The sequence below is a fragment of the Salmo salar genome, chromosome 03 (assembly GCF_965601325.2).
Source record: "Salmo salar chromosome 03, fSalSal1, whole genome shotgun sequence".
Taxonomy (NCBI): Eukaryota; Metazoa; Chordata; class Actinopteri; order Salmoniformes; family Salmonidae; genus Salmo; species Salmo salar.
Genome location: NC_138293.1, coordinates 52,683,690 through 52,703,015, shown reverse-complemented (window position 1 = coordinate 52,703,015; position 19,326 = coordinate 52,683,690). Strand labels below are relative to the sequence as shown.

At 42.9% G+C, this 19,326-nt stretch overlaps 1 protein-coding gene across 1 annotated transcript in view; it reads left to right on the top strand.

Annotated features, from left to right (window-relative positions):
* Nucleotides 1-19,326, top strand: part of LOC106600690 (uncharacterized) — a 69,769-nt gene that overhangs the window by 29,511 nt on the left and 20,932 nt on the right. Inside the window, exons 13-14 of the mRNA XM_045716044.2 lie at nt 14,422-14,523; nt 14,750-14,836. Coding sequence (XP_045572000.2) covers nt 14,422-14,523; nt 14,750-14,836 — 189 coding nt within the window. The remainder of the gene's footprint in view (nt 1-14,421; nt 14,524-14,749; nt 14,837-19,326) is intronic.

The window sequence follows — 19,326 nt, the reverse complement described above, 5'->3', positions numbered from 1 at the left end:
CCTTCAAATCAATTGTCGATGTGTGTCGCACTTGCGGGGAAAACTATCCCAATAAGACTTACAAACACAATCTCCTTATTGCCAAAACGTCAGACCGATACAACAGAGGTGCACAAGACAAGTGGGGGAAGGTGCTGCGGGAGATGATTCATTGGTAGATTAAAGGGGAACAGCCCATTTCTGAGATTTGTCAAAGTACCTAAACCTCTGACTCAGTGTTGGACTGGCTGTCACGGTGCACAGCTCTCTCACTCTATGAGAGCTAAGTAGAGCAACATCCCAGCTGCGCCCCTCCGCCTCACTGCAGCGCTACTATGCTCTAGATATAACTTTGTGGAATAACACAGATTTATGAAAAAATACACATACTATCACAGTGAACATGTTTTTTTTTCGGGTAACCCCAATCGATTGTGAGATATGGCATATACAGTGGGGGAAAAAAGTATTTGATCCCCTGCTGATTTTGTATGTTTGCCCACTGATAAAGAAAGGATCAGTCTATAATTTTAATGGTAGGTTTATTTGAACAGTGAGAGACAGAATAACAACAATAAAATCCAGAAAAACGCATGTCTAAAATGTTATAAATTCATTTGCATTTTAATGAGGGAAATAAGTATTTGACCCCCTCTCAATCAGAAAGATTTCTGGCTCCCAGGTGTCTTTTATACAGGTAACGAGCTGAGATTAGGAGCACACTGTTAAAGGGAGTGCTCCTAACCGCAGCTTGTTAACTGTAAAAAAGACATCTGTCCACAGAAGCAATCAATCAATCAGATTCCAAACTCTCCACCATGGCCAAGACCAAAGAGCTCTCCAAGGATGTCAGGGACAAGATTGTAGACCTACACAAGGCTGGAATGGGCTACAAGACCATCGCCAAGCAGCTTGGTGAGAAGGTGACAACATTTGGTGTGATTATTCGCAAATGGAAGAAACACAAAATAACTGGCAATATCCCTAATCCTGGGGCTCCATGCAAGATCTCAACTCGTGGGGTTGCAATGATCATGAGAATGGTGAGGAATCAGCCCAGAACTACATGGGAGGATCTTGTCAATGATCTCAAGGCAGCTGGGACCATAGTCACCAAGAAAACAATTGGTAACACACTGAAATCCTGCAGCGCCCGCAAGGTCCCCCCACTCAAGAATACATATACATGCCCGTCTGAAGTTTGCCAATGAACATCTGAATGATTCAGAGGACAACTGGTGAAAGTGTTGTGGTCAGATGAGACCAAAATTGAGCTCTTTCGCATCAACTCAACTCGCCGTGTTTGGAGGAGGAGGAATGCTGCCTATGACCCCAAGAACACCATCTCCACCGTCAAACATGGAGGTGGAAACATTATGCTTTGGGGGTGTTTTTCTGCTAAGGGGACAGGACAACTTCACTGCATCAAAGGGACGATGGACGGGGCCATGTACCGTCAAATCCTGGGTGAGAACATCCTTCCCTCAGCCAGGCTCATTGAAAATGGGTCGTGGATGGGTATTCCAGCATGACAATGACCCAAAACACACGGCCAAGGCAACAAAGGAGTGGCTCAAGAAGAAGCACATTAAGGTCCTGGAGTGGCCTAGCCAGTCTCCAGACCTTAATCCCATAGAAAATCTGTGGAGGGAGCTGAAGGTTCGAGTTGCCAAACGTCAGCCTCGAAACCTTAATGACTTGGAGAATATCTGCAAAGAGGAGTGGGACAAAATCCCTCCTGAAATGTGTGCAAACCTGGTGGCTAACTACAAGAAACGTCTGACCTCTGTGATTGCCAACAAGGGTTTTGCCACCAAGTACTAAGTCATGTTTTGCAGAGGGGTCAAATACTTATTTCCCTTATTAAAATGCAAATCATTTTCTAACATTTTTGACATGCGTTTTTCTGGATTTGTTTGTTGTTATTTTGTCTCTCACTGTTCAAATAAACCTACCATTAAATTTATAGACTGATCATTTCTTTGTAAGTGGGCAAACGTACAAAATCAGCAGGGGATCAAATACTTTTTTCCCCCACTGTACAGTGACTTCGGAAAGTATTCAGACCCCTTGACTTGTTCAACATTTTGTTACAGCTTTATTGTAAAATGTATTTTTTTTTAAACTCAGCAATCTACTCACAATACCCCATAATAACAAACCGAAAACAGGTTTTTAGAATTTTTTGCAAATGTATTAGAAATAAAAAACAGAAATACCTTATTTCCATAAGTTTTCAGACACTTTGCTATGAAACTCGAAATTGAGCTCAGGTGCATCCTTTTTCCATTGATCATCCTTGAGCTGTTTCTACAACTAGATTGGAGTCCACCTGTTGTAAATTCAATTGATTGGACATGATTTGGAAAGGCAATACGACCTGTCTATAAAAGGTCCCACAGTTGACAGTGCATGTCAGAGCAAAAACCAAGCCATGAGGTCTAAGAAATTGTCTGTAAAGCTCCGAGACAGGATTGTGTTGAGGCACAGATCTGGGGAATGGTAACCAAAACATTTCTGCAGCATTGAAGGTCCCCAATAACACAGTGGCCTACATAATTATTAAATGGAAGAACTTTGGTACCACCAAGACTCTTCCTAGCGCTGGCTGCCCAGCCAAACTGAGTAGTCGGGGAAGAAGGGCCTTGGTCAGGGAGGTGACCAAGAACCCAATGGCCACTATGACCAAGCTCTAGAGTTCCTCTGTGGAGATGGAAGAACCTTCCTTCCAGAAGGACAACCAACTCTGCAGCACTACACCAATCAGACCTTTATGGTAGAGTAGCCAGAAGGAAGCCAATCCTCAGTAAAAGGCACATGAAAGCCCACTTGGAGTTTGCCAAAAGGCACCTAAAGACGCTCAGACCATGAGAAACAAGATTCTCTGGTCTGATGAAACCAAGTTTGAACTCTTTGGCCTGAATGCCAAGTCTCACATCTGGAGGAAACCTGGCACCATCCCTACAGATGAGAATGGTGGCGGCAGCAGTATCATGCTGTGGGGATGTTTTTCAGCTGCAGGGGCTGGGAGACTAGTCAGGAAAAGATAAACGGAGCAAAGTACAGAGTGATCCTTTATGAAAACCTGCTCCAGAGCGATCAGGACCTCAGCCTGGGCAAAGGTTTACCTTCCAACATGACAGCGACCCTAAGCACACAGCCAAGACAACGCAGGAGTGGCTTCGGGACAAGTTTATGAATGTCCTTGAGTGGCCCAACCAGAGCCCAGACTTGAACCAGATCAAACATCTCTGAGGAGACCTGAAAATAGCTGTACAGCAACGCTCCCCATCCATACTAACAGAGCTTGAGAAGATCTGCGGAGTAGAATGGAAGAAACTCCCCAAATACAGGTGTGCCAAGCTTTTAGCGTCATACCCAAGAAGACTCAAGGCTGTAATCGCTGCCAAAGGTGGTTCAACAAAGTACTGAGTAAATGTTCTGAATACTTATGTAAATGTCATATTTAGTTCAATTTTAGAATAAGGCTGTAACCTACCAAAATGTGGAAAAAGTCAAGGGATCTGAATACTTTCCAAAGGCACTGTGTATTGAATTCTGCTTATTTCACGCTATACTATCATGCTATACCACAATAAGCATAAAGTTCCAATGCAGAGACTCAGAGACCATTGATTGAGTGCTTTTGAAGGGACAGGTTGGGCGAAATCTGTAGCCTATATCCGCTGCACTGTATCAGCACAATAAACAGCGCCCTACACAGTAAAGCAAGGCCATTTTGGTAAAGAAGATAGGTGAATTCACCTATAACAAACAGCCTTTGTGAATGCAGCCATACACACACCTGTCTTAACAAAATAATGAAAACTAAATGCTGAAAGTAGTAGTAATAAATAGGCATATAGGCCCGCTTCAAACCTGGAAAATAATGGCGCTCACGAGTACAGCAACACATTGTGATATGGCACAATCCACTTCTGTGGATCAAATTTGACCCACATAATCAATTTAGCAATACCAGCCTGCCATAAATACGTTTCCAATACGTACAGTTCCATTTACAACCACGGAAACCAATAGGCTACCAAGAAAACCATAATAGAATGCATCTATTTCTATGATGAAACTAGCTTTACCCAGGGGTGTCATTGAGTGAGACCATTGAGACCATTGAGTGCTTTTGATCAAGAAGTGACAGGTTGGCGCAAAATCTCCAGAAACATGGACAGCGCCCTACACACTAAAGCAAGGCCGTTGGAAATCTAGGCTGGTGGCTAAGGAAGTCATTTTGCCATTCCATACCCTAGGTTTTTGCTGAAATGGCACCACTGGCTATTTTGCCAACCAACCAGCTAGACTGTTTCTCCACCTTTTCAGAAGAGTTTCAGCCTCCTTGATGCCAGTGGCGGGTATTCATGTTGTATTCCCAAAAAATTGACCAAGAAAAAATGAAGAAAAAAACCATATCAAATAGCGTATCTTTCGTCTCTGTGATTCATACATTTCCTTCGATTCTCAAAGGCTGAATGTATCTCTATTTGTTTAAATAATAGCCAATCAGCATTCTTGCTAAACTGAGTGAGGTCAGTCGTGAATCGTCCTGGCGCACCACAAAAAGGTGTCAACGAAAGCCAGTTTGGATTTGGCTTCAGACCAATCACATCAGAAGCCAAACGTCATTGTCCGAAAAAAAACATGAATTGTTACATCTCGTTGTGTCCTTGTCCTGTGGCTAGCTATCTACCTAAAATTGCCTCTTTCCTATATTAGCCATGGATGGAGATAGGGATTTGAACTTGTGGTTTTACTTAATTCTCCGTACTAACCAATGATTATTACAGAGATTCTGATCCAACTATAAATTCATACATTGTGCCCCTGGCCTGAGAGGATGGAAGTTCAAAATGTAGCTATTTGTAGTATGCTAATGTTAACTAGGTGGCCTGGCTCATCGTTGCCCATGAAAGGAAGTTAGGCTAGCAAGCAAGCATTTTAGCCAGGTAGCCTAGGACAACAAAAACTAAAAGCGTGTACTATTTGACAGAGTTATGGACCATATAGGCAACATGAAAGAGGAGGATTGCATTGGTGTTTTTCTACAAGTAGGGTAAGTCAACATGTATTTTTCTACTTGCAAGTACACACACACACACACACACACACACACACACACACACACACACACACACACACACACACACACACACACACACACACACACACACACACACACACACACACACACACACACACACACACACACACACACACACACAGAAATCAGTACAATGGACAGCCACATATTTAGCTTAACTTGATTGGACTAAATCGTTTTTGGTATCTTTTAGTTGTCACTGTATTAGACTAAGCATAGGTGATTTGATTATGTTGAAATGTTGAAGTTGAAATGGTGCTGGAATAGTGGAGGCAGCTCCTGTTTTCTTTGTGACTTGCGGTAACTCTCCATGGTTCTATACTGAACAAAAATATAAACGTAACATGCAACAATTAATGATTTTATTGAGTTACAGTTCATATAAGGAAATCAGTCAATTGAAATAAATAAATTAGGCCCTAATCTATGGATTTCACATGACTGGGCAGGTGCGCAGCCATGGGTGGGCCTGGGAGGGCATAGGTCCACCCACTTGAGGGCCAACTCACTGGAGAGCCAGGCCTAGCCAATCAAAATACGTTTTTCCCACAAAGGGGCTTCATGTCTGGGTGGCTGGTCTCAGACGATCCCACAGGTGAAGAAGCCGGAAGTGGAGGTCCCGGGCTGGCATGGTTACACGTGGTCTGTGGTTGTGAGGCCGGTTGGACGTACTGCCAAATTCACTAAAATGACATTGGCGGCGGCTTATGGTTGATAAATTAACATTAAATTCTCTGGCAACAGCTCTGGTGGACATTCCTGCAGTCAGCATTCCAGTTGCATGCTCCCTCAAAATTTGAGCCTTGTGTTGTGTGACATAACTGCACATTTTAGATTGGCCTTTTATTGTCCCCAGCATAAGGTTCACCTGCGTAATGATCATTCTGTCAGGTGGATGGATTATCTTGGTAAATGAGAAATACTAACAGGGATGTAAACAAAATTTGTGCACAACATTCTAGGATCTTTTATTTCAGCTCATGAAACATTGATTATTCCATTCTCCCCGAAATATTCTTGTAAGATCCCCCTCAAATGCCAGTTTGATTAGATTAGCTTTCCTTGGGTATAGCATGCTTCTTCTGTTCTGACTGAACACGTTTGTCAAAGTGTAAAATGAGTTCTCGCATGTAGTTGTGGACTCCCCAAAGGTCAATCTTTGAGTGCTTTAAGCACGGTCGGCCCAGAGAATCGTTTCAGGATATCAAGTGGGGTCCACTTGTCCTCATTTGACCCAGAGTGGGCGATTTCAGTGGGCAAAAAACTAAACTCAGTTTCCACTGTTAGGTTCTTATTTTTCTGATTGAATAACTCACGGACACTAGAGAAGCTTAACCAAGTTTAATTCTTCCCAAAGGGTCGTTACAGCTGTAATTCAGACAAAAAAACATTTCACAGAAGCACTGATATTTAACCCTTTCTCCTAGGCTGAGTCTCCTCCTCCACAACTGAACAGCCAATGCATCCCTGTTGCTAGACAAAACCTTAGGATATATGTTCTTCCTCACTTCCTCACATCTGACCTGACTTCTACCCCAAGGTGCTCACTCCTCCCCAACTCAAGTCCGTCATGGTTATTGATACCAGACTGTCTCTTCTCCTCCCAGAGGATCCCTGATGGCTAACAATAACATATCCTGACATAATGTAAGCGTTATACATTACCCTCTCTCCCTCAGTGACATTTGTTAGTTTATAAGATATCCACCCGTCTCCCCTTATCAATGCCTGCCACATGTAATAGGTTCCCTGCACTCAACACATTCCAAGCTTAGTTGCACCCACTATATACCTTCCTCCTATAACCCTTAACTACTGGTGTAGACCGTCAACCTTAGCCCTCCATCAGTGACATGAATAAGTAACATTTCATATTCTTAGAACCCACCACCACCAAATGTTTCACAATTTTCACATCTAGAAAGTCATGGGTCTCTGGATCAAGGGCACACAGGGTCTCCACCAGTTGGCTGTTTGCGTTAGCGGAATTGTTCTGACTTTTCACCAATGACAGCATCCAAGAATAGTCTTTTACACTCAGTCTCTTCTCCTCTGTCTTGCTGGCCTACTGTACTGTCCACCACGTATTGCTAGAGATTTGTACTGACATGATGTCATCATTTGTTTGGAGCTGGTGGTGGTTCACTTGCATTAAACATTGGCCAAATTACTTTGAACTCGTTGTCACACCTCAGCTTCTCAACGCACTGTGTAATATTGCCTGTGTGTAGCTGGTGTAGAGGAGTCAGGCGCAAGACAGCAGATGTGAGTAATAAACGGAAATTTACTCAAATATTCACAAATACAATGCAAATATGCGAGCCCACAATAACGGACCGTATTACAAACAAACAATCAGTCACAAACAAACATGGGGGAACAGAGGGTTAAATAATGAACAAGTAATTGGGGGAATGAAACCAGGAGTGTAAGACAAGGACAAAACAAATGGAAAATGAAAAGTGGATCGGCGATGGCTAGAAGGCCGGTGATGTCGACCGCCAAATGCCGCCCGAACAAGGAGTGGGACCGACTTCGGCCGAAGTCGTGACGCTGTGGACCACTTTGACTCCAGTGTAAAGATCTGTTTTTGCCTGGAGTAATTTGTTTACAGAATCGAGAAGACTGAGGATTCTGTGCACTATGGTGACTGTAAACTTAAAGCCGGGGTCAGTCACCGCCTTCAGTACCCCTGTAGCCTTGAGTCTTACTTCTGTTTTGCACGATTGCATGCATTAGATGTCAGAGAGGAACGTCACAATGCTGTCATAACATTTAACAACCACTGACACAGTAGCCAGTTGTCTCCCGTTACTTTGGCTTTGTTTGGATACTTTGGCGAAGACAATTTCTGATATCCATCGTGGCAGTGGCAAATATTACAGGTGGAGGCGTATCACGTTGTTCACTTAGCCTATTCTTTTTAGCTTTTTATGGCAACCCAAAGGAGTCATATATAACCGCCTCAGTGGCTTCCATAGCCCCCTTAAACACATCGCTGCATGCTCTGTCCATTGTGCTGACACAGCGCAGCAGATAAACATATTTTGCACTAACCTGTCACTCAATCATTTGAACTTTTTTGCAATTTTTATATAGGGACATAAAACTAAAACTGAAGGGGCACAAATTTCAATTCCCATTAGGGAACCGGGCCGGGATTACCCCCATATCATGGAATAAGCTATGTGTGAAGACACATATAAAGACAAAAGGAGGACACATGGAATGATTTTATTTGGATGAATGGTTGACATGACAGAATGGTAAGCAGATATTTTCTTATCTAAAAGGTTGGTGAAAGTTGGCTACATTGTTGTTATAGTCTGATGAGTCGCGCCTGCTAAAAACAACATATATTGCGCAATATGTTCAAAGATTTGAAAGAAAACCCACCAGCGACGCTATTTAGGAGATAGAGGTTGGGAGCACAGTGTCTCTGATCGGATGGACAATAGATCCTAGCATGCCCACTTTTGTCAGCACTTCTGCAATCCGATTAGTCAGTCCACCCAAATCATGTGACACAGGAAACTAGCTACCTACTCGTCTGTCGCAAAGTTGTTCTACACTTGGTGCATGTTATCAAAATTTGATGTTAGGTATTAATATGTAATTACTATTTAGCTAAAGTTATTGAACACATCAAGAACATGTTAGCCGCCAGACAGCTAAAATCGGTTCATTAGCTAGCTAGCGAATTAGTATTACAGCATACAATTACATTGTAGACGATTCTGTGCTTCCAACTTTGTGGCAACAGATTGGGGAAGGCCCTTTCCTGTTTCAGCATGACAATGCCCTCATGCACAAAGCGAGGTCCATACAGAAATAATTTGTCGAGATCGGTGTGGAAGAACTTGACTGGCCTGCACATAGCCCTGACCCCAACCCCATCGAACACCTTTGGGATGAATTGGAAAGCTAACTGCGAGTCAGGCCTAAACTCCCAACATCAGTGCAAAACCTCACTAATGCTCTTGTGGCTGAATGGAAGCAAGTCCCAGCAGCAATGTTGCAGCATCTAGTGGAAAGCCTTCCCAGAAGAGTGGAGGCTGTTTTAGCAGCAAAGGGGGGACCAACTCCATATTAATGCCCATGAATATGGAATGAGATGTTCAATGAGAAGGTGTACACATCCCTTTGTTCATGTAGTGTATTTAGCTAGCTAGCTAGCCAAGCTATTAACCTTGTGTTATATTTACTGTAGCTAGTTATAGGGTTATGGAAATATGCAAGATTGTATGTGTACATCTGTCTGTGTTGTGTCAAGATGACATGAGAGCAAGCTGCTGCAGAGATATGGTGAGGTGAGACCTTGGTGTATTTCAATGCACAATTTTTTGATTGGCTTGCTAAATTAACTGCTTTGCAAGATAATATCTGATATACATGAAGCTAGCTAGCTAGCTAGCCAGCTGTCGTTCTGATTCAATGGACATGCATGAAATCACATCAAATAAAAATGTATTTGTCACATGCGCTGAATATAACAGGTATTATAATTTCACTTTACAGTGAAATGCTTACTTACAAGCCCTAACCAACAATGCAGTTTAAAAAATAAGAATAGGAAATAAAAGTAACAAATAATTAACGAGCAGCAGTAAAATAACAATTGCGAGGCTTTATACAGGGGGTACCGGTACAGAGTCAATGTGCGGGCTCACCGGTTAGACGAGATAATTGAGGTAATATTAACATGTAGATAGAGTTATTAAAGTGGCTATGCATAGATAATAACAGAGAGTACTGTAGCAGCAGTGTAAAAGAGGGGGGGGGACAATGCAAATAGTCTGGGTAGCCATTTGATTAGATGTTCAGGAGTCTTATGGCTTGGGGTAGAATCTGTTTAGAAGCCTCTTGGACCTAGACTTGGCGCTCCGGTACCACTTGTCATGCGGTAGCAGAGAGAACAGTCTATGACTAGGGTGGCTGGAGCCTTTGACAATTTTTAGGGCCTTCCTCTGACACCGCCTGGTATAGAGGTCCTGGATGGCAGGAAGCTTGGTCCCACTGATGTACTGGGCCGTACGCACTACACTCTGTAGTGTCTTACGGTCGGAGGCCGAGCAGTAGCCATACCAGACAGTGATGCAACTAGTCAGGATGCTGTCGATGGTGCATCTGTAGAACCTTTTGAGGATCTGAGGACCCATGCCAAATATTTTCAGTCTCCTGAGGGGGAATAGATTTTGTCGTGCCATCCTCACGACTGTCTTGGTGTGCTTGGACCATGTTAGTTTGTCGGACACCAAGGAACTTGAAGCTCTCAACGTGCTCCTCTACAGCCCGTCGATGAGAATGGGGGCGTGCTCGGTCCTCCTTTTCCAGTAGTTCACAATCATCTCCTTTGTCTTGATCATGCTGAGAGAGAGGTTGTTGTCCTGGCACCACACGGCCAGGTTTCAGCCTATAGGGAGAAGGTCAGTCTTGTTGTTGATCAGGCCTACCACTGTTGTGTCATCGGCAAACTTAATGATGGTGTTGGAGTCATGCCTGGCCGTAAAGTCATGAGTGAACAGGGAGTACAGGAGGGGACAGAGCACGCACCCCTGAGGGGCCCCCGTGTTGTGGATCAATGTTGTGGATGTGTTGTTACCTACCCTTACCACCTGGGGGGCGGCCTGTCAGGAAATCCAGGATCCAGTTAGAGAGGGAGGTGTTTAGTCCCAGGGTCCTTAGCTTAGTGATGAGCTTTGAGGGCACTATGGTGTTGAACACTGAGCTGTCAATGAATAGCATTCTGACATAGGTGTTCCTTTTGTCCAGGTGGGAAAGGGCAGTGTGGAGTGCGATTGAGATTGCGTCATCTGTGGATCTGTTGGGGCTGTATGCGAATTGGAGTGGGTCATGGGTAACCGGGAGGATGCTGTTGATGTGAGCCATGACCAGCCTTTCAAACCACTTCATGGCTACCGACGTGAGTGCCACGGGGCGGTGATCATTTAGGCAGGTTACCTTCACTTCCTTGGGCACAGGGTCTATGGTGGTCTGCTTGAAACATGTAGGTATTACAGACTCAGTCAGGGAGAGGTTGAAAATGTCCATGAAGACACTTGACTGTTGGTCAGCGCATGCTTTGAGTACACGTCCTGTTATATACACTGCTCAAAAAAATAAACAACTTAAACAACACATCCTAGATCTGAATGAAAGAAATAATCTTATGAAATACTTTTTTCTTTACATAGTTGAATGTGCTGACAACAAAATCACACAAAAATAATCAATGGAAATCCAATTTATCAACCCATGGAGGTCTGGATTTGGAGTCACACTCAAAATTAAAGTGGAAAACCACACTACAGGCTGATCCAACTTTGATGTAATGTCCTTAAAACAAGTCAAAATGAGGCTCAGTAGTGTGTGTGGCCTCCACGTGCCTGTATGACCTCCCTACAACGCCTGGGCATGCTCCTGATGAGGTGGCGGATGGTCTCCTGAGGGATCTCCTCCCAGACCTGGACTAAAGCATCTGCCAACTCCCGGACAGTCCGTGGTGCAACGTGGCGTTGGTGGATGGAGCGAGACATGATGTCCCAGATGTGCTCAATTGGATTCAGGTCTGGGGAACGGGCGGGCCAGTCCATAGCATCAATGCCTTCCTCTTGCAGGAACTGCTGACACACTCCAGCCACATGAGGTCTAGCATTGTCTTGCATTAGGAGGAACCCAGGGACAACCGCACCAGCATATGGTCTCACAAGGGGTCTGAGGATCTCATCTCGGTACCTAATGGCAGTCAGGCTACCTCTGGCGAGCACATGGAGGGCTGTGCGGCCCCCCAAAGAAATGCCACCCCACACCATGACTGACCCACCGCCAAACCGGTCATGCTGGAGGATGTTGCAGGCAGCAGAACGTTCTCCACGGCGTCTCCAGACTCTGTCACATCTGTCACGTGCTCAGTGTGAACCTGCTTTCATCTGTGAAGAGCACAGGGCGCCAGTGGCGAATTTGCCAATCTTGGTGTTCTCTGGCAAATGCCAAACGTCCTGCACGGTGTTGGGCTGTAAGCACAACCCCCACCTGTGGACGTCGGGCCCTCATACCACCCTCATGGAGTCTGTTTCTGACCGTTTGAGCAGACACATGCACATTTGTGGCCTGCTGGAGGTCATTTTGCAGGGCTCTGGCAGTGCTCCTCCTGCTCCTCCTTGCACAAAGGCAGAGGTAGCGGTCCTGCTGCTGGGTTGTTGCCCTCCTACGGCCTCCTCCACTTCTCCTGATGTACTGGCCTGTCTCCTGGTAGCGCCTCCATGCTCTGGACACTACGCTGACAGACACAGCAAACCTTCTTGCCACAGCTCGCATTGATGTGCCATCCTGGATGAGCTGCACTACCTGAGCCACTTGTGTGGGTTGTAGACTCCGTCTCATGCTACCACTAGAGTGAAAGCACCGCCAGCATTCAAAAGTGACCAAAACATCAGCCAGGAAGCATAGGAACTGAGAAGTGGTCTGTGGTACAACCTGCTGAACCACTCCTTTATTGTGGGTGTCTTGCTTATTGCCTATAATTTCCACCTGTTGTCTATTCCATTTGCACAACAGCATGTGAAATGTATTGTCAATCAGTGTTGCTTCCTAAGTGGACAGTTTGATTTCACAGAAGTGTGATTGACTTGGAGTTACATTGTGTTGTTTAAGTGTTCCCTTTATTTTTTGTATATATATATATACATTTATTTTTTTACATGCTCTCTGTTTTCTTTACATTAGTAATGTTGCATTAGATAATGGCAATTGTATAACGGACTCAATAACAATGATATTTTAGGTTGACTTGATGAAATATTATACTTACTGTATCTCTTTTGGTTTTGTTGGTTAAACTTGGTGTAGTCTGATCATTTTGGGCCAGAATATGATATACTAGGCTATTTCATGCATTACCAAAATTAGTGGGCAGGGAAGAAACTTGTTGCTGTTCCCCCTGTAGACATGTTATCCTGATGCTTCTGACAATATAGTAAAAGGGGTGATGTCTGCATTTTGAAAACTGCTGGTTACAGACAGGTGTAGTGTTTATGAGGAGTTCCCTTGTGTGTGTATTGTTGCATGTGCTGTAAGCCCACAGGCAGTTTTTTTTTCCCTGCTTGGCAGAGACTTTAGAAAAGGTACAATTGTGAACCCGTGACCCGTGTTATTCCCCAAAGTTATATCTAGCGCATAGTAGCGCTGCAGTGAGGGGGAGGGGCGCATAACCCTGTGACCTAGCTCTACCTCGCTCTCCCTGTGTGAGAGAGGTGTGCACTGTGACAGACAGTCCAACATTGAGTCAGAGAGGTTTAGGTACTTTTAGAAATTTCCCGAAATTTGCCGTTGTTCCCCTTTAAGGACTCTATTCAATCAGATACGCTCTAACCGACATCCGTTTTGGCCATGTCAGTGGTGGAACTGTGTTAGAGCTGTCAAATCCACAAGTGGCTACTCGCATTATACCCACAGACACAGCAGACATTGCCATTCGCTGCATGGAGTCGCATTAAGAGAAATCCCATGGAGCCTTGTTTACAAGTTTGAACACTGGAATGTCAGATGTAATCTACACCTCGATTAGGATGATGGAAATCCTAATTATTTAGTTTAACTTTCAGGCCATGTTTAATATAATGGTCCACCAGAACTTCTGCAGATTTGTCAGAAAGTGTCTGGTAACGAGATTAGCCATCTTCTAATGCTGTCTCCTGTTAATTATTTACCTCAGTGATTGACACACAGCAAACCCTGGGAGGAGATGTCGCTAAATTGAAATTACATTTGTCTAAAATATTAAATAAAGTGCACAAAATCTGAAAGATACAGTATTCACTCTGAGTTAAGCAAAACGGCATTTGAATATCATGCTCCACACTCATTGAATGGATTGCAGAGAGAACTCCAGTTAGATGTTTTGGCGCTTGTAAAACAGTTTAAATGCACATTACATTAACATTTCATTATAAATTGTGATCGCTTTTTGCAATGTGTGTTTTTCTTATAGAAGTTTATTTATTTTAATCTTTTTAACCTCCATCTTGTACTTTTTATATGTTATAATTTTGTTTGGTTTTAAATTCGTATTAATTGCTGTGTTGTTTTTATTGTTGTATCACAGGGCACAACTGTAAAATATACTCTGTCTCAGCTTGTTTCCTCTGTTTAAATAAAGGCTAATACATTTTTTTAAATTAAATGATCTCGAGGGAAATGATTGAAAATAAAAAAATGTTTGTTTTCATGTAGTAGGACACCAAAGTTTTCATAGACTCAACATGGATGGTTGGCAAAAGGGAAGCTTCTTTGATGTTGGTGTCTGACACTCATCCACCTCTCCTCAGGAGCTGACTCAGAGGCTGACCGAGGAGATCTCTTGCAAGCACTCCCTTCTCAGCGAGGAACCGGCCACTGCCTTACAGGGAAAAGACCTCTACGAACTGGAGGTACTCACATTACAGCAGAATTCATACTACACATTCGCTCAGTCAAAATATGATTATTCAAAAGTAGATACGTGCTGGATCCTCCTAAATTGTATCCATAAAAAATGATATGGACGGCACTCCAAAGGGTACATTTCATTATTATTATTATTATTAAACCTCCATTGACAAATTATCTTAACACTCATGTCTTTTTTTAACCTCAATTTGTTGTGTTGTGCTGCAGGTGATCCTACGGGTCAGGGACACAGAGCTGCAGTGCCTCAAACAGGAGACCAACTCTCTGAAGGAGGAACTGAAAGCTGTTCACAGGGTACATGCATGCACCTCCTAGCATTTAGAAAACACTCAGAGAAAACCATTTACCACAGACACTTCATCACTTTCCTCATTGTATAACACTTGTGCTGCAGTGCATCAATATAGAAGTCTGTGCAGGACTGATTTATTTATCCCGCTCTTGCAGCTTTTCATACTGCACTGCCCACACACCCTGGCTTTCTGTCTGACTTCCACCCGCTACCAGAAGAACTGGTCCTGAATCCACCCGCAGTCCCACAATGTTATTTTAGCATATGTGCCAAGAGGGGGGCACTAAAATGTTTTGCCATGAGGTGGGGGGCCCCTCAACTAAATCTCGCTTAGGGCTCCCTAAAGGCTAGAGCCAGCCCTGGATACAAATATGGGTGTTCAATATTTATTTCTAAGCGATGTAGTAAATTATAGCGTAATCATATTTATGAAGTACATGTCCTTGTAAAGATAACTGCCCCGTGCTTCTCTATAGCCTATTCTACTTAATTGAGACCTCACGCGCACCTGATCTCGCTTGTATGGCTACTGAACTAGCACTTTCTCTTGAGCTATGTTTTGCATATAGGATATTACCTAACTTTTAGGATGACAATTTGCAGGCAGACACAAATAAATGGGTAATCAATATTTATTGAAAATGAAAAGGCTATAAACCATGGTAGCATATGCGTGTGTTGCACCTTTTCAATGATCCAATCTTTTGATTGTACCTCGACTCATGTTGGTTGAGCGCCCTCCACTTCTTTCCATTAACAACATAAATTTACAGACACTGTAGTAAACTACAGTCAAATCATATGTGGTTTCCTTTGAAAGATAACTTCTATAGGCAGCCTACTCAATTTCATTGAGAATGCACATATACTAGGCCTGGGCACTTGATCTCACACGCCCAAATAGGAGAGGAGAGGTAAATGCTGACCACCCCCCAATGATCTGCCCTCTACATCAATGCCCTCTAGCAGATGCTTTATACATTTTTTTCAATGGAAAATAAACAATGACCATGTCCGAATACCCATAAGAGCGTACTAAATAGTAGTTTTATAGTATGTGAAATTTCGAAAATAGTCCCCCGAATGCATAATCTAATGCGTGATTGCGTTGATTCCCACCATTCGTTCATTTTGGTACAGACCATCAATTTATCTGATTAGCAGGTGTTGTCAAACAGCTGAGTCGGAAAAGCTGAGTGAATTATTCTAGATCAAACGCTGAAATTAGTATGCAGTTTAAGTATGTAGTAGGCTAGTATGGGTATTCAGATACGGCCAATGTATATGTGTTTCAAGGAGGGATGGGATTTGAAATATTTTCCCTGTTCATATAGTATCATACATCTTTGTCGGACATCCAGATATTTGAAATAGGAGCAACGTGTAATAGTTTTGCATTGTAATTTCAGAAAATGTCTTCAATATATCTAAAGTAGTAGTGAAATGATAGTGTTTCACAATAGTTTTCCCTTGGAAATTTTCAATTGGGCCCACACAAAATTGCATTCTAATGGTTCAGCCTACTTATTGGTCAACAAAGAGAAGTCTCTTGTTGTCGCATTGACTGGGCCTGAGCCGCACACTAACGATTTGTCTGTGGCACAATCAGTTAGCGCACGGAGCCACTCAAATTGACTAGAGCCACTCTAGGTGGTGGACCGTAGAAAGCTATCTGCTTTGGTTTTTGAGATGATCGATCTTGTCCAGAGAGGAGCTGATTTTTATATATTATATATTTATATTCTTCTGAACACATTTCCGTTTGTTGGCAGTGTCAAAAAAAATCAAGTATTCTTCTAAATACTTTTATGTTTGCTAGCTGGCACCACCGGGTACTAATCTGTAAACCAATCAAAACTTGTGTCTTATCCATGGTACTAACTCTGCTGATCATGTCTGCCAATCACATTATCCGCATCTAAGGTAGTAGACAGCTGGTGAGTTCTGTCCGACAAGCTGCTATCAGGTAAAGTCTTTTTTATTTATCTGTAATCTAACTAGTTATAGAAATGTGATATCATCAATGCAAGCTGTAAAAAGAGTCCCAACTTAGAATGCAGCAACCTTGGTAATGTAGCTAGCTTGCTAGTTAGCCAGTTACAACAAGTAGATATGTTGCTAGCTAGCAGGAGCAGATAGCTTTATCACTAGCTAGCATGTTATTCTGTGACAAGGAGCGTTTTAGCTATCAGTTTATTCTAGGGCTGTCCCCGACAAAAAAGTATCTTGGTCGACTGAGAGTAGTCTGTTCTTTCGACCAATCGATTGGTCGAAATGTTAAACCTTGTATTTTTCCATATACACAGTATATACCGCTTTGCCCTCAGAACAGCCTCAATTTGTCGGAGCAAGGTGTCGAAAGCATCCCACTGGGATGCTGGCCCACTCCAATACTTCCCACAATTGTAAAGTTGGCTGGATGTCCTTTGAGTGTTGGACCATTCTTGATACACACAGGAAACTGTTGATTGTGAAAAACCCAGCAGCGTTGCAATTCTTGACACAAACCGGTACGCCTGGCACCTACTACCATACCCCTTTGAAATGCACTTAAATCTTTTTTCTTGCCCATTCACCCTCTGAATGGCACACATACACAATCCATGCCTCAATTGTCTCAAGGCTTAAAAATCCTTCTTTAAAAAAGGATCCACCCCTTTTTCTCAATTTTCACATAAAATAACATACCCAAATCTAACTGCCTGTAACTCAGGCCCTGAAGCAAGTATATGCATATTCTTGGTACCATTTGAAAGGAAACACTTTGAAGTTTGTGGAAATGTGAAAGGAATGTAGGAGAATATAATACAATAGATCTGGTAAAAGATAATACAAAGAAAAAAACAACCGTTCTTTTGTATGTTTTTGTACCATCATCTTCGAAATGCCAGAGAAAGGCCATAATGTATTATTCCAGCCCAGCTGCAAATTAGATTTTGGCCACTAGATGGCAGCAGTGTATTTGCAAAGTTTTAGACTGATCCAATGAACCATTGCATTTCTGTTCAAACTGTTGTATCAAGACTGCCCAAATGTGCCTAATTTGTTTATTAATAACTTTTCATGTTCAAAACTGTGCACTCTCCTCAAACAATGGCATGGTATTCTTTCACTGTAATAGATACTATAAATTGGACAGTGCAGTTAGATTAACACGAATTTAAGCTTTCTGCCAATATCAGATATGTCTATGGGAAATTGAATTATTACTTACAACCTCATGCTAATCGCATTAGCCTACGTTAGCTCAACCGTCCCATGGAAGGGACACCGATCCCGAAGCCTGTCTCCTCCCCTTCATCTACACTGATTGAAGTGGATTTAACAAGTGATCATAGCTTTCATTTGGATTCACCTGGACAGTCTATGTCTTTGAAAGAGCAGGTGTTCTAAATGTTTTATATACTCAGTGTATGTAATGGGGAATTGATAGAATCTAACAATCAAATGTCAAACAATTCACACAATGAAGTTATGAAACAATGAATGCGTTCAAAATGGCGGGCGAGAGCGCATTCTGGAGAGAGACATGCCTTGTGCATTTTATCCACACTCCCCTTCTTCTTGGACCGTGACATCCCTGCGGCTTCCGCAATGGATTAGTCCACTGAGACAGACTGAATCAGAAAGGCGTGTGCCATTAAAAAGAAAAATCTATTTGCAGCTGCTCGACTAAAATAATCTTGGTCGATCAACAGCCTATCGACCAAACAATTGGCCAGTCGACCAAATGGGGTCAGCCCTAGTTTATTCCAAGTAATAATTCAAGACTACAAAAACCTTTAAAATCATAAACTACATTCCTTAGCTGTGATGAATTATTTGATTCATTCTTGTCTCTCACTTTTGTCTCTATTCAGCTCTCCAGTGTCCTGCTCCCAGAGATCAACCAAGTGCTATTCACCAAGCCTGGGCTGATTTACTCAGACTGTGAGGAGAACCATCCTGCTGCAGTTTGAAATAGCCCTGCCGTCACTAATTAGACATTGGGACCACATATGCATTTGCCTGTTGTATTTCCTTTGTGGATTTTGTTTTACACAGTCGAGTGCCTTTTGGGTTGAAGAACACCAACTCATTTTAAAGACTAAATTCAATGTAGAATCAGTTTAACAGGTGACTATTGCTACTATTGTAACATGCAGCGGGGAGAATTATATTGTCTCCGTCAGGAGCCCAGGCTTTTGCCATAGGTGTTAGAGTTCCCGTCTTTGGACCACACAAGCTTTAAATTGCATTCTGTTAAGGCACTTCTCTCTACATCGGTCAGCTACATTGGTGACCAGGGTGGGATCCTTTCGATATGCCTATGGGGCCTGGGCACACAAATGATCCTAGAGAAAAGGGGGAATAGTGAAGCATGCGTTGATGACAGTTCTACAGTCTCCATCAGAGGCCCAGGCTTTTGGCATATATGATAAAGCTTTCATTTCTGGATTGCAACATTGTAAGATTGTGCCCTTCACGGCACTTAATATACATTGATTGGTAG